Here is an 11,810-nt window from a genome sequence, read left to right as displayed (position 1 = left end):
TAATGTGACAATGACATATTTTCCTACCTATAAATAAATATTCTCTTTCTCAATATAAAATTAGTATTTACTAATAAATAAAATTATTACAGAGTACAAAGTTGTGTATGAAATTTCAGCTCTGATAAGCATGGAAAAAACCAGAAAGAGGAGCGTCACCCAAACATGGCTTAGCTGAAAACACATGTTTTAGAGGCCCACAATGGAAACACATCCCAAAGAATAAAATAGATGCCGTTTGACTGCGTCTCTTCCACTGAACAAGTCCCATTATTCAGAGTCAATGCCTTCTTTTCTTGTACCACATTCATTCCCTTGTTAATTTGCTTTTGGTTGTGTCCCCATGTGCTTTGTTTTCTCCATGTGGTGATAAACTTCTCAAATTTTTAATCATATAGATAAAAATAAGGGCAACCAAAGTCATCAATGGAGGGGCTACTGCTAACAGACAATGTATCCAGAAGAGTGAGTCAACAGAGAATTTACAACTGATTAAAGAAGGGCATAAGGCTCAGCTAATAAGCATAAACACAAGGAGTGTGAAGAATCAAAATGTGTCCATTTTATATGTTCCAAGTAACTGACTTCTTGAGCTCTTGAGGTTGAGCTCTTCCCAGTATAAACCTCATTTCTACCATTACATATTATCCCAACCAAAGTAGCCAATGAAATAACAGGATCATCATCCAATACGGCTATTTTACAGTCGACCGAAGCAACTCCCGCCTCTGATAATGTAATGGAGCCGGGAATACCGAGCGGAAACCATCCTCCAATCTTAAGCATCGACAGCATCATTATCATTATCAACACTGTCCAGACCAGAAAGATCTTTACCTAAATCTGCTTCATTTTTTGTGTCTTCCACTTCGGCATCATTGTTGTCACCGCATTCGGATACTGAGCTTGAGTCCAGTTCCTTTTCTGGACAGTCAAGTTGCATACATTCGGCCACTGATATCTGCAACTGACTGCTGTTTTCTGAATCCGTACTCCTACTTGTTGGGGTCAAGTCTTCCTTTTTCACAACATTGAACACGATCCCATTATGGATCCTTTCCGGCTGCAGCAGATCACCTTCAGCAACCATGATGCTAGAATTGTTTGTCAGAACTCTATTGGAATCCCTCTGGTCTAACTCAGTGTCAGAATTTCTATCTGGTGTCGTTACCCTTGAACTAATCACAAAATTATTAGGGCGACCCATCATCCCTCTGTTCAGTTTTCCATCAATGTCCAAATTTTGGACATAGTCAATGAACTTATCTGCTGAGGTTGTCCTCATCAAAGGACCACCAGATATTGTCCAAGAATTAAGATCAACACTCTCAGATTCACTGTCACTTCCATCATGTATGTTACGGGGGCTTCTCAAGTTGCGGCCAGTGTGACCTGTGGATCCACCAACACCTTGATGGTTCAAGGAAGCAACATCTGCAACAGCATCTTCCTCGAGAGACCCTGTTGAGTTCTCTCGTGCAATGACATTCCACGAAGGAATCCTCTTAGAGGCATTAAATCTGACTGTGCTTCCCAGGCCATGTGAGGAAGCAGCAGCTCTCTCAGCGCTCCTTTTCAGTCTGCGCATATGGTTAAGAATCACTACACACTCATCCAGAGCAAGCTCAATCCCACAATTGGCTTTCATGGCTGACAACTTCTCCCAAGTGCATCTCCTTCCTTGATTTGCTGCCTTTTGAATCTCCAAGTGAGATGGGTTCTGGATGATTTTTGAGTACTAAGATTGAAAAGAAGATTTTCAAAAAGAAAAGGACTCAGTAAATTTGCCAGATTAAGATAATGATCCAAAACAAGATACACAAACGTGTGTAAATGGCACACATGCAAGTTTATGAAGAACCAAATGAAAGAGAGTTTATGCTGACAAGGTCTATGGTGATACTTTCAAAGAATTTAGAGAACGATTAATTCTTGTTTCATTATGTTGGAATCTTCAAAGTTGAGCAATTGCTCTATCAAAAATGCAGCAGTTTTCTTTGGATAACCTAAGACCTGCTCTTAATTAAATTGTAGCCTTGTCAAGTTCTACGTACAACAAACAAAATATCAAGCCTTAATCTCACTAGGTGGATTTGGTTTCAAAGATTTTAGCTTGGCAATCATTTCTATCTATGGTCACATCTTCTTTAAGGCTCTTATAACTCCTCCTGGAGTCTGGATTATTCAAGAAATTCTGTCAAAAGAAAGTTGTTCTCTTGTCAAATCTGGGTACAACAGACAACATACCAAGGCTTAATCCCACTAGGTGGATTCAGCTATATAAATTTAAGCTCGCCAATCATTTATCCATGGTCATATCTTCTCTAAGAACTCAAGTCTTCAGGAAATTCTGTCGAAAGAGCTTTTAGGCAACTATCTTTTTGGTTTCACATGCAACTAAATAAACAACTCAATCATTGACATACAAAGAGTCAGTTTCACAAGCCACCACTGGTTGACATGGTCAAACACCCAGAGAATTCTGCATGTGTGCCATGAAGTCTGCTGTTTATATATATATGTTTCCATTGTGTGCAAGTGGTCCATGTGTCACATTGTATTGTGTGTGTGTGTGTGTGTGTGTGTGTGTGTGAGAGAGAGAGAGAGAGAGAGGATTTGCTCCAAATTCAAGGGTTTTCTATGAACTCAAATAAATCGATCTCATAACAAAACTGCCTTGAGAATTTAGTCATAACATCATCCATCTTGTAATATGCCCTCACTCTTATTGTTGGAGGGGAGAAAATTACCCTCTTGTTTTTATTTCCTCCTAATTAATTCTAGTTCACCACAAACATCTAGTGAAAAAGAATGGACAAAAACAAATCATAATTTCATTTTGCACATACCTGAGCTAATGTAGCTGGCATTACAACAGTGACATCACCCTCCCAATCTTGAGCAAACAGCTTGGCAAGGCCCCCTAATGGAAACCCAAGTTCCAGTACCTGGTTGCATCTGTGTTTCACCTCCATCTCAACAAGATGAGCAAGCTGCATGGTTAATTAGAATAATGCACTTAAATCTTAATAGAAATGAAAGCAAAAGAAGTACAAAGACATAAAATGAACCACATTAACAGAATTGTTGTTCTTCCTGATTACAACAAACAACCCCCCCCCCCCCCCCCCCCCCCCACCTCCACCCAAAAAAAAAAAAATTTGTAGGGCTAAGTTCCCCAGCAGGAAGATCAAACGATATGGGAAGGAATGAAAATGATGATGAACAATTAGTAAATTGATTTTTGATTTCCTTTTTTTTGCTAGATTGATTTGTGTTGGCTCATGGGTATTTCAAGGAAAAGAATAAGTTTGTGGCGTGTGCATGAGTTTAGAAGTTTCCAAAATCAGTTTAGGAAATCTTGCGTAAACCAATCTTAGGAAACTTTTCTAAGTGTGTAGATACATCTTTTCCTTTTGTATAGTTTTTCCTATTGTGTATAGATTTTTAGGTTTCCTATTATGTAAATTCCTCTTCTATAAAGAGGACTCCTTGTGTAATTGATGTGTGATCAAGAAAGGATTATTTCATTCTTTACATTGTATCAAAGCCGCCGCCACAACCTCCTAAATCCTAAAGTGCCTTCATTGCACTCGTCCTTCCTAGCCGCCTGCCTCTCTGTTTTTTTTGTGTTAACCCCCTTTCAGCTTTGATTGCCTTAATCCTTACTGCCGGATAGAGAAGACATGTCTGAAATCTTTGAAGCCATGGTAACCTGAGAATCTTCATCAGTGGTGGATCAAACTCCCAAAGCAGTCCCGGAAGCTGGACACAGAGCAGTAGCAGGGGATTTGCTGAATATCCATCTGTCCTATTGCCTAGATGGGAGACTATCTGCAGTGGGCTCAATTGGTAAGGACTTTTCTTAAAGGTAGGGGGAAGATCAATCATCTCACTTCCTTCCCTCCAAAAGCAACTGATCCTATATTCCCAACATGGGATATTGAGGATTCCATGGTTGTGGAATGCCATGCTACCTGAGGTAAGTAGGAATTACATGTTTTTGGGTTTTGCTAGGAAAATTTGGGAGGTTGTAAAGCAAACTTACTCCAAAATACAAGATGCTTCAATTATCTATGAAGTTAAAACCAAAATTAGCAATTCTAAACAAGGAGAGTTGTCTGTCACCGAGTACTACAATCGCATGAATGGCCTATGGCTAGAGTTAGACCATTATCAAAATATCAAGATGGTTTGCAGTGTTGATACTGCAACCCTTAACCAAATAATTGAAAGGGATAGGATTGTTGAGTTTTTGGCTGGTCTTAACCCTGAGTTTGATCAAGTGAGGGTGCAGATACTTGGTCGAGAAAAACTCCCCTCCCTTAATGAGGTGTTTGCTATGGCGAGAAGTGAAGAAAATCGAAGGATAGTGATGCTAAGGGAATCCAACATTGATGGATCTGCAATGGTGGCAAACAAAGGAAAGGGGGCATGACCTAGACCTGGGAGAACAAAGGCTCAAGCACGAGCTAATAGCAGAGAGGGACTATGGTGCACATTCTGCAAGAAGCCTTGGCATACCCAAGACACCTGCTTCAAGGTTCATGGTAAAGAAGTTGTCCTAAACAAGAATGGAGGATTCAAGAACTTGGTTGCAAGGAACCAAGTCTACTTATCGCACAAGGGACAAGAGAAAGACATGTCAGGAGAAGATAGAGGCTCATTGTAGTTCAGATCTCACCCAATTTAATGCTAATGCTGATGAGATCAACAAGCTAAAGTCCTTTCTCAAAACAATACAAGATGGAGCTTGCTCCCTAGATCGTCAGGAAACCTCAAGCAATTGCACTCATTCTGCATTCTTTTCTACCTTAAGAGCTAATAGGAATGATATTTAGATTTTGGATTCAGGAGTAACAAACCATATAACACTTAACCCCCAAGTGTTTTCCACCTATCACCCTCTCAAGACCTCTAAAAGAATTACAATTGCTAATAGCACATCAATCCCTATTGTTGGCCATGGCAAAGTTAACCTTAGCCCCAATCTCTCCATTCAACCAGTTCTTCATGTACCACACTTATTAGCTAATCTTCTCTCTATTCACCAACTCACTAAAGACTTAAATTGCCAAGCCATTTTTTCTCCTAATATGTGTGAGTTTTAGGCAATGAAGACAAGGATGAGGATTGGTGTTGCTAGGGAAAAGGATGGGATGTACTGGTTCATGAAGGAGGTTCCTTGTCCATCTAGAGACCAACTATAGGTGGCCTGCTCCTCACGGGCTATAGCCGATCATCAAAACATATGGCTGCATCACTACCGCCTTGGTCACCCTCCATTTACTCATTTAAAAGCTATGTTTCCTACTCTATTTCATTCCATGGATCCTAGTATATTTCACTATGATGTATGCATTCTATCCAAACAACATCATGTTTCTTATCCAATTAGTAATAAAATCAGCTCTAAACCCTTTGTCTTGATTCACTCTGATATATGGGGGCCTTCTAAAATTCCCAATTATTCTAGAGCTTGATAATTTATCTCCTTCATTGATGATTGTATTCGTATGATATGAGTTTTTTTTGCTAAAAGATAAAGCAACCATAGGAACAATGTTACCAAATTTTTGTAAAATGATTGCTACTCAATTTGGAACTCCTATACAAAAAATAAGAACTAACAATGCTCGAGATTATTTCAATCATCATATGCATTAGTTTTTCCAACAAGAAGGAATTATCCATGAGTCTTCTTGTATAGTTACTCCACAACAAAATGGAGTAACTGAAAGGAAGATGAGACATCTCCTTAATATGGCTCATACCCTACTTCATCATCATAGGGTTAAAATTTTTTGGGGGGAATCTATCCTTACTGCTGCTTTTCTTATTAATCGAGTGCTCACTAAGATCCTTCACCAACAGAGCCCACATGTCTAACTACTCTTTTTCCGGATTTCAATTTGCATACCCCTCTTCCTCTTAGAGTGTTTGGGTGCATCTCCTTTGTTCACATTTCCAAACAACATAGAGACAAGTTGGATCCAAGGGCAGTCAAGTGTGTTTTCCTAGGGTATTCACCTAATCAAAAGAGGTATAAGTGTTACCATCCTCCTACTCGAAAGTTGTATGTCTCTAAAGATGTTACCCTCGTTGAGTCCATTCCATTTTTTGGTTCCTCTCCAGTTGGTCACCAGGGGGGGATTCTTTATGGTGACTACAACTTTGATGACATTCCATTTCCTAATCTCTTGTTTGCACCCCAAAATGGTCTTCAATCCAACTCTAGCCCCATTGCCCAAACCAGTCCTATTACTACTCAAACTCAACCCAGTGACCTATCCTCAGGCAGCCATAAAGAAAGGCATGATCAAGCTGAGTTAGATGAGCAAGCAACCACCCAAAGGCTGTCATCTCCAATAAGGTATAAGGGGTCTCCTTACATTTACAAGCGAAGGGAGCCTAGCCAAGAAACTTAGCATACACTATCCTCAGCTCCTAGTCAAAGTATGGATTTTACACAGAATACATCCACAACTTCTGATGGTCCTATTTTTGATAATTTAGACCTTCCTATTGCAGTTAGAAAGGGGGTTAAAAGCTGTGCACCCAACATCCCTTAACCAATTACCTTTCATATCATCGTCTCTCCCAAAAACATAAAAGTTTCCTGGTATCCTTAGATTCAATTATCATTCCTAAATCAGTACATAAGGCACTAAAGGATCAGAACTGGAGGCAAGCTATGTTGGAAGAGATGAGTGCATTCAAAAAGAACCATACATGGGATCTTGTGTCCGGACCTAAGGGGATCAATCCGGTTGGGTGTAGATGGAATTTTAATGTAAAATACGAGGCAAATGGCACTCTAGAGAAATATAAGGACGAGCTGATAGCTAAGGGATACACACAATCCTATGGAATTGACTACCTTGAGACATTTGCTCTGGTAGCAAAAATGACCACTGTGCGAATACTTCTCTCATTGGCAGCCTATTTTGGGTGGAACCTTCAACAGTTAGATGTAAAAAATGTGTTCCTCCATGGGGATTTGGAAGAGGAAGTTTATATGGAATTGCCACCAAGGTTCCAAAAAAGACATGAAAAAAAGGTCTACCGGCTCAAGAAGGCCCCATATGGGCACAATCAGTCTCCTAGGGCTTAGTTCAGGAGGTTTTCCAAAGCTATGAATTGAAAGTTTTACAGTATGGCCAAGGTAGGGGAAACCACACCCTCTTTATAAAACACTCAAAATGATGAAAAGTGACGGTTCTTTTGGTGTATGTGGATGACATGATTGTCACGAGCAATGATGAAGAAGAGCTAGGGAAACTCAAGGAAAGGCTAGCCAAGGAATTCGAGATCAAAGACTTGGGGGTCCTCAAGTATTTTCTAGGAATTGAGGTTGTCTATTCTAAAGCATGGATTTTTCTCTCTCAAAGGAATATGTGTTGGATTTGTTGGCAGAAACAAGACTAACAAGTGGAAAAAGATCTAAAATTCCCATTGAACCTAACAGTAGGTTATGGAACAACCCTAGCAGCCAACCGGTGCACAAGATAAGGTACCAAAGACTAGTTGGGAGACTAATATATCTCTTCCACACTAGGCCGAACATTGCTTTTGCAATCAATCTCGTGAGCCAATTAATGCACAGCCCAACCGAGGAGCATATGCTAGCTGTAAGGAACATCCTAAGTTACCTAAAGGCCACCCCAAGTAAGGGAATCCTAGATTTAGAGCGGGGGATGAGCTGGATATCAAGGGTTTTTCAGATGCTGACTATGTTGGGTCCATGATAGATAAACAATCAACAAGCGACTATTGTGTTTATCTAGGTGGAAATTTGATGTCATGGAGAAGTAAGAAACAAAGTGTTGTAGCAAGATCAAGTGCAGAGGTGAAATTTAGGGCTATGGCTCTTGGTCTAAGCAAACTTTTATCCTAGAAGATCTAAGGATTCGAGTCCAAGGCTCAATTGGGCTATGGACCTATGGTGTGATAACCAATCAACAATTAGCATAGTCCATAATCCTGTCCAATATGACAAGACTAAACATATTGAGATAGACCGATACTTCATAAAGGAAAAGTTGGAAGTCGGTTTAATTCATTTACCCTATATGCCATCCAAGGAGCAAGTTGCTAATATACTAACCAAAGGGCTACTAGTGAAAAGGTTTGAAGATCTAGCAAGCAAGCTGGAAATGTGGGATATACATTCTCTAACTTAAGGGGGAGTGTTGGCTCAAGAGAATAAGTTTGTGGTGTGTGCATGAGTTTAGAGGTTTCCAAAATCAGTTTAGGAAATCTTGCCTAAACCGATCTTAGGAAACTTTTCTAAGTGTGTAGATACATCTTTTCCTATTGTATAGTTTTATGTTTCCTATTGTGTATAGAATTTTTGGTTTCCTATTCTGTAAATTCCTCTTCTATAAAGAGGACTCCTTGTGTAATTGATGTGTGATCAAGAAAGAATTATTTCATTCTTTACAATTTGATTTCAAAAGATGGGTTAATCTCTATTTCAAAATGTATGCTTATCAAATCTTGATTTCCTTTTTTCACTAGCAGAGCTAATAACCACAAATTGAAGAGATGCAAGTTTCTTATTTTCCATCTATGTTGGAGGTGAGGAGAACACATCACCACCTCAACTCCAAACTAATTTCCTATGTAACAATTTTTAGCCCATTAACGTGATGTTAGGCATACTCATTAAGAACAATGTTAGCTGAAAACACTTGAAAACCAAACAAGTAGCAGGCCTATTACAGCAGGATAAAGTGCAGACTAATAATAGCAGGTAATCATTGGCAAATATTTTATTCTTTGCATGCCATCCATTTCATTTTTGTTTGTCTTTTTTCTTTTTATTTTCTTTCCAGTTCACATTTTTTTGGTTGCATCTCAATTTAATGCTTTTAGCTATACCAAACAAAATAGAATAAAATAAGGAACAAACCATCAAATATCATAATCAGTAGAAAATAGGAAAGTATAACAACTATTAAATAATTAGAATTTAGAATCTCAATTTCTTGTACAAGTGCAGAGGATAAATATAGCAGATGAGGAAACGGCAGACTATCAGATATCACAATCTGTTGAAAATTTTATAATAGGAAACGACCACAACTACCAAACTAGAATTTAGAATCCCATTTTTATGGACAAGTGTAGTGGATAAAGATGGAAGTCAGCAAAGAACTCAAAATTTTGTAAAAACCTTTAAGAGCTACTTTGATACTTTATAATATCAAAATACAATCTTTTGCAGTGTCTATGAAGAAGTGCACGAGCATAGCTCTATTATGCTCTAAACCAAACCATTTTCCTTTCTTTTCATTCTCTATGTACAAAATATGCAAAAAATAAACAGAAAAGAAACAAGAACAGGAAATCTTCAAGAGCATTTATATCCAACATCTAAAAATGTTATAACAAATAAAGTTGAGCAACACGAATACAAAAATCAAGTTAATACACACCTTAGCAGCAAAGTTGCCTCCATAAGCTCTCACAAACTCCTTCATTCTAAGTAAAGGTGCAATATGAGGATTTGCCTGACTCACTATAAAATGATTGACATTGAAAAGCTCCTTCAACTGCATCATAGGAAGATCAATCTCCAGGCTGCCATCCCTCCACCAACGGGCAGATGAACCTGAAGCCTTATCAGGATCTAAATGAAATGGCGGATGATATGGAACAATTTCACCACTTCTATCTTTTGCCATTAGTTCCTGAGCTTCAAAAAGGCCAGGAAAGGCACAGGAAGCAGTCACTGCACTCCAGATTACAACATGAGGTGAGGTCAAATAATTAAGGCACCTGGGCGGCTCATGCTTTCTTGGGGAACAAACTGTAATCCCTAGAATCCGGCCAGTCATATCATAAGCTTCTTGAAATGTAAGATTGTTGGTGAGGTGCCTTAACATCATCTGTAATTGTCTGATCTCATGAACTGCTCCTCTTGTCATAACTCTCTTAAAAACTGCAAAAATCCCCCCCATCTGGTCAAAGAACTGCAAAGAGTGCCAAGAATCCTCAAAGAAACTTTGAAGCTCGGGCCAAGATCTAGTGGCTACCACGGAACACATGATCGATCCAACACTAGACCCTGCAATAATCCTGGGTAAAAGCTTATGCTCTACCAAGGTTTTCACCACACCCACATGGAAAGCTCCAAGTGAAGCACCCCCGCTTAAAAGCAAAGCTGTTCTCCCAAAGGCATGTCTTGTCTCATGCATAAAAGCAAGCTTCTCCTCCAAGAGTAGCTCCTCCGAATCAGAGTCACAAACCATTCGTAGTTGAGTCGTGACCTCATCAATATACTCTTTTATAAGTTTAGGCATTTGAAGCTTACCCTTATGGAGCTCAGGGTTGCACATATTTCCAAGGTTTCTGACAAGGTCAGCTCGCATACAAAATATAATATCTCTCAGAGAACCATCTTGGCGACGGTGCTGCAGCTCTTGAAGCTTGTTCCTCACCAGTTCTTCATCATAAAGGTGTGCCTCGTTCATTTTGGGGGTCTCTCTATCCAACATCTTAGCAGCATGAGCCCATTCCTCATACGTTAACGCAGATCTCATTAAATTCCTCCAAAATTTCCTCCGATATGCCATCTCAGCTTTTCGTTTTACATTTGTGTATCGTCTTAACCAAAAAGCTAGAAGTGTCACAAATACTAGTATCCCTTGTGGGTTCCGGGGATGAAGCCATGAGAAAACGGGCGTCAAGAAAGCCTTCGAATAACTCCTAACTCTATGAAAGTAAAATACCAGCGTATGAAGGATTTGATGCCTCAAGTGTGAGATCGACTTGCAGAATAAGATTCTGAAAGCAATTGTCCGACCCACAATGGTCGAAGGTCCAATTGAGAACGGATCAACATTGGCCTCATTACTTATATCCATATCTCAATCAAAACGGTTTGGTAGACAGCTGCAGTGAATAATTTGAACAACCATCAAAACTGAAGTTCGGGGCAAGGTTTTATCAGCCGAAATGAAAAATCTTCTTACAGAAAGAACTCAGTTTGGTGCAACAAATATATTCTTCGGCTCTCGACTTAATAAACACGACTAATATTAACAAATGAACAAGATGGAAGTGAAATTGATAAAATGTTTGAGCATTCCCACGCCAAAATGAGATATGAAACAATATTAAAAATCAATTTAACAGAGATCAGTAATAGTCTCTTCAAGAAATCAAACCGAAGAAGATCCTAAGTAGCATAGGAGAACATAAAAAAAGCCAGATTGCCAACCTCTTGAACCCTAGCTTTGATTCAAGCCCTTGATCTCCAACTTCGATTCAACCCACCTCGCACCACAAGAGGCAAAAGGGGCTTTCAATTCAAACACCAAAAGCCCAAAGTCGGATTACCCGCCGGTTCAAGAATCCAACAGGTTCTCTCACGTGAAATCCCAAGAAACTCTCCAAGAAAACAGAGTCGCGGAAGAAAATAGACAAAACCCAATTCGAAATTTCTTTGAACATTAGTTGTGGGAGCTGGGGATTGGATATATAGCACAAACAATGCATTCGGATCAGCAAAAAGTCCAATAATGGGGGACGAGGTGGAGGGAGTTGGATAACGATTTGCGTAGCCGTGACGTGTATTGCGTATCAGCTTTTCCATGCCCATCCGATTGTCGACGGTGGACCAGAGTGTTTGCTCCGGCACTCCATTTCTTTTTCCTATTTTAATGGATAATAACCATACATTTCACGTGAATTGCACTATCCTCAAAATCAATCCTACCCTACCGTCACCCCTTATAAAAGCTACGACCCGACCCCACCTGAGTGCAATTTTGTGCACCCTATGATAGAGATGGCAAATGGGC

The 11,810-nt window shown here is 39.5% G+C and overlaps 1 protein-coding gene across 1 annotated transcript; it reads right to left on the bottom strand.

Annotated features, from left to right (window-relative positions):
- Positions 1–540: 540 nt before the first annotated feature.
- Positions 541–11,673, bottom strand: LOC127788599 (triacylglycerol lipase SDP1). The gene is made up of 4 exons (XM_052317069.1): positions 11,228–11,673; positions 9,441–10,899; positions 2,850–2,993; positions 541–1,738 (listed from the first exon to the last, which is right to left on the bottom strand). Exons 2-4 carry the CDS (start codon positions 10,869–10,871, stop codon positions 779–781), a joined length of 2,535 nt encoding a protein of 844 aa, XP_052173029.1. The 5' UTR covers positions 10,872–10,899; positions 11,228–11,673; the 3' UTR covers positions 541–778.
- Positions 11,674–11,810: the final 137 nt, after the last annotated feature.

This window comes from Diospyros lotus, chromosome 13 (assembly GCF_014633365.1).
Source record: "Diospyros lotus cultivar Yz01 chromosome 13, ASM1463336v1, whole genome shotgun sequence".
NCBI lineage: Eukaryota > Viridiplantae > Streptophyta > Magnoliopsida > Ericales > Ebenaceae > Diospyros > Diospyros lotus.
This window is presented reverse-complemented; position numbering and strand designations above follow the sequence as displayed.